The sequence below is a fragment of the Cyprinodon variegatus genome, unplaced genomic scaffold (genome assembly GCF_000732505.1).
Source record: "Cyprinodon variegatus isolate N-32 unplaced genomic scaffold, C_variegatus-1.0 Scaffold521, whole genome shotgun sequence".
In the NCBI taxonomy this organism is placed as follows: Eukaryota; Metazoa; Chordata; class Actinopteri; order Cyprinodontiformes; family Cyprinodontidae; genus Cyprinodon; species Cyprinodon variegatus.
Window position 1 is genome coordinate 181,166 of NW_015150974.1, and position 3,813 is coordinate 184,978.

At 44.2% G+C, this 3,813-nt stretch overlaps 1 protein-coding gene across 1 annotated transcript in view; it reads right to left on the minus strand.

The window, feature by feature from the left end:
* LOC107095048 (shaker-related potassium channel tsha2-like) overlaps positions 1 to 2,612 on the minus strand; it is a 7,263-nt gene extending 4,651 nt beyond the window's left edge. Inside the window, exon 1 of the mRNA XM_015391010.1 lies at positions 886 to 2,612. Within this exon, the coding sequence (XP_015246496.1) occupies positions 907 to 2,346 (1,440 nt within the window). The 5' untranslated portion in view covers positions 2,347 to 2,612 and the 3' untranslated portion in view covers positions 886 to 906. The remainder of the gene's footprint in view (positions 1 to 885) is intronic.
* Positions 2,613 to 3,813: the final 1,201 nt, after the last annotated feature.

A 3,813-nucleotide genomic window follows, 5' to 3' on the forward strand; every position in this document is an offset into this window, starting at 1 on the left:
ATGACCACAGGTAGGAATGATTTCCTGTGGCGCTCTGTGGTGCATCTGGATAGGAGTCTTCTGCTGAAGTAGCTCCTCTGCTGGACCCAACCCAGTCTCATGGGAAAATGTACCCCCACTACGTTGGTCCACACTGCAAAACGTAGTGGAGGTACATGTCACGTGACTAGGACGTAAAACAATAGAAAGCGTATAGGCAGAAGAAATGTAACAGTACCACAAAAAAATGGCCATTAATGTACCTCCACTACGTTTTGCAGTGTGGACCAACGTAGTGGAGGTACATTTTCCCATGAGACTGGGTTGCTGGACCAGTGTGTCATGGAGAGGATGTGTAACAAATGTGTGTACTTTTGACACCGCTGTTAGTCTCACATTTTGTAATTCACACTTTGCATTTAAACCATCCCCTTGGGCAGCAGTGGGCTGCCACTGTGCGGCGCCTGGGGAGCAGTGTGGGGTTAAAGGTCACCCAGAGTGGAGTGGGGATCAAACCTGGTACTTGCAACCTCCTCAGAGCAAAAGCGCACTGCTCTAACCACTAGTCCAACACTCCCCTATTCTGAAATAAAGTGCACAATTTAACAATGTAAAACACTAACTAAATAAAAAAAAAAAAAATCAAAATCCTTTTTGTATATCCATATTCACAGAAGCACATCATTTTTAGACCATTTGGGTGTAAATTATAACTAATTATAGTTAATAAGCGTTAAACTTTATTTTAAAAAGTCCAAGCCAGCGTTGGTACACTGTTTCATATGGGTAACCAATAAAGAGCAAGTGAGGGCTGGCTTGACTTCAGTAATGTATCCAAGGTTTCCATAAAACATTGAACTGGTCAGGTCTCACTGGAATCCTAAACCACTAGTAACCATAACTCACCAGAAACAACTCGTTTCCTGTTTACACATCTGTCAGCTGCCCTGCGTAATTCACTGGCTGAGTTGCGTTTGGATGAGTCAGGATTCCCAGCTCATCGCTCTCCTGATAGGACTCGGTTTTGGAGAGAGACTGGTCGCTTTTTATGGAATCCGTTTCCCCAAAAGAGGGATGGTGCTCCGGCTGCCCACAGGTCACATGGATGTACTGCACATTTTCCTCCTCCTCGTTCTCTCTGTGGTAGAAATAGTTGAAATTTGACACAATGACAGGAACAGGTAGAGCTATGGTCAGCACTCCGGCGATTGCGCACAAGGATCCAACGAATTTCCCTCCGATAGTGGAGGGATACATGTCTCCGTAGCCCACCGTGGTCATCGTCACCACAGCCCACCAGAACGCATCAGGTATACTGGAAAAAACCGTGTCAGGGTCTTCAACTTCAGCGAAATAAACCGAGCTGGAGAACAAAATAACTCCAATGAGGAGGAAGAATATGAGCAACCCCAGCTCCCGAAGGCTGGCGTGGAGAGTCTGGCCCAGGATCTGCAGGCCTTTGGAGTGTCTGGAGAGCTTGAAGATCCTGAAGACGCGCACCAACCTGATGACCCTCAGGATGGCCAGAGAGGCCGCCTGCTGACTGCTGCCCTCATGCTCCGCCAGATCCAAGCCCAGGGTGATGAAGTAGGGCGCGATGGCCACCACATCTATCAGGTTCATGATGTTTTTAAAGAACGCCGCTTTGCTGGGACAAGACAGGAACCTCATGGTGAACTCAAAGGAGAACCACACGATACAAAGCGTCTCCACCATGAAGAAGGGATCTGTGAAGGGATTGGGCGCTTTGCTGTTTGCGCTTCCATTTGCGTGCTGCTCTGGCTCTGGGGGCAACTCTCTGAACTCCGGTAAAGTCTCTAAGCAGAATATAATAATAGATATCAAAATAACCATAACAGAGACAATGGCGATGGAGCGTGCGGGTCCGGAGCTCTCTGGGTACTCAAACAGGAGCCAGAGCTGCCGCTGGTAGGTGTTGTTCGGCAGTGGCCGCTCCTCCTCCCTCGGCAACCCTTCATCGTCCTTGTACAGCTCTATAGCCTCCTCTCCAAGTTCATAAAACTTGAGCTCCTCCAGGAAAATGTCCACAGGTACACCCGCGGGCCTCCTGAGCCTCCCACCTGACTGGTAATAATAGAGGATTGCATCAAAGCTTGGTCTGTTCCTGTCAAAGAAGAACTCGTTCCTCAGCGGATCGAAGAAGCGCGTCCTTTTACGCGGATCCCCCAGCAGCGTGGCCGGAAAGCGCGACAGTGTTTTCAGCTGCGTCTCGAAGCGCAGGCCCGATATGTTGATGATCACCCGTTCGCTGCACTCCTGGTCCGCAGGTTCCAAGTCTGCAGCATCGCGTAACAAAGGGGTGATAGTCACAGCCTCGTCCTTATTGTCCTGGGACACTACAGTCATGTTTTTTTTTTTTTTTTTTTTACCCCCTCTGAGGGTAAACCCGCCACTCACCTCCCTGATGTCTGCCTTTGTCCTCCAAAATCAATCTCTCATGCGGGTCCTCCACTTTAAGATGAAATTAAAGTTTCTTTTTTTTTTGCCTCCCAAGCAGCTGCAGTTGTTATGTCCAAAAAACGTTGTGTGTTTTGTTTTCACACCGACCTCCTGTCAGATTAGTGCCTCCGAACTGTCAACTTTCAATAGTGCATGGAGATCTCCACTTGCATAAGCAGGACCAAGGGCTCCAGATGGGCTATCATATTCACACAGTTTTAAACTCCAGAGCCCTCCCCATGTTATAGGACCGGGTGACACTTGCTGCTGCTTCTGCTGCTGCTGCTGCTGTCCCTCTACTATCTCATTTCAGTCTAGGTAGCTTACTGGGATTTTTTTTTTTTACTTAAACTTTCAAATAACTTTTTTCTTCAGATATTCTAGATCAGCAAAATATACACTGCAAAAAACGATCTCAAAATGAGTAAAAATGTCTTAAATTAAGTGTATTTACCCTTAATTTGAGCAGGTAAATAAGATGATTTGCCAATGGAATTAGTATTTTTACTCTTAAAATACGTTATCTAGATATTATGCACTTGAAATAAGACAATACAATTGTTTTTTCTTATTTAAAGTGTAAATTGTCTTGTTCCATTGGCAAAGTGTCTCACTTCAATTCTTAATTCAAGAAAAAATGCACTCATTTTAAGAAAAAATACTTATTTAGATTTTATTTTTTGCAGTGTATTAAACATAAATGGCTTTTTAAATGTTTCTACTTAGATGATTTTGGACTTGGAAAATAGCCCAGGCAGATTAATTACATTTGTAAGTTACAGATTCTAAACTAGATTCAGCACTAGACTTTGACTTGGTCATTTTTGCTGAATAACAACATGCTTTTAGTTGATATAAGTCATTTCTGTGGGACTCTGGCTACTGTTTTTCTGCTGAAAGATAATCTTCATCCCCAGTCTTGTCTTCTACGTCCTCTGTCAGGTTTTCTTCCAGGTGTGCTTTGCATAGCTTTACCCCTCTTCCACCTATCCAAAGCATGTGCTATCATCCATCCATCTGACCCTCCTCTCTGTCTCTGTGGAAAATAAGCATCCTTACGGAGATGGTTTTGTATTTTGCTGTAAACATTTTGCATGATGAGTAAAAAAAGCTGAGGTTTTTAAGTCTTCAGGTAGGAGCATCTTTTTCCAGATGATGTATCTCCATGATAATAAACAGTTTTACAAAACCTCATAGACTAAATAATACGATCAACTCTATTCACTGAACGTGAGACGTATTATCCAGTAGTTGTTTTTGCTCAAAATGCTAATAAGGCACTTTGAAATTTGTGGTTCTGAAAAGAAAAACTCAGAGAGGGTTTAAAGAGTCAGTTTACAAGTAGGGATACACAATATAATCGGCCCCCTATCG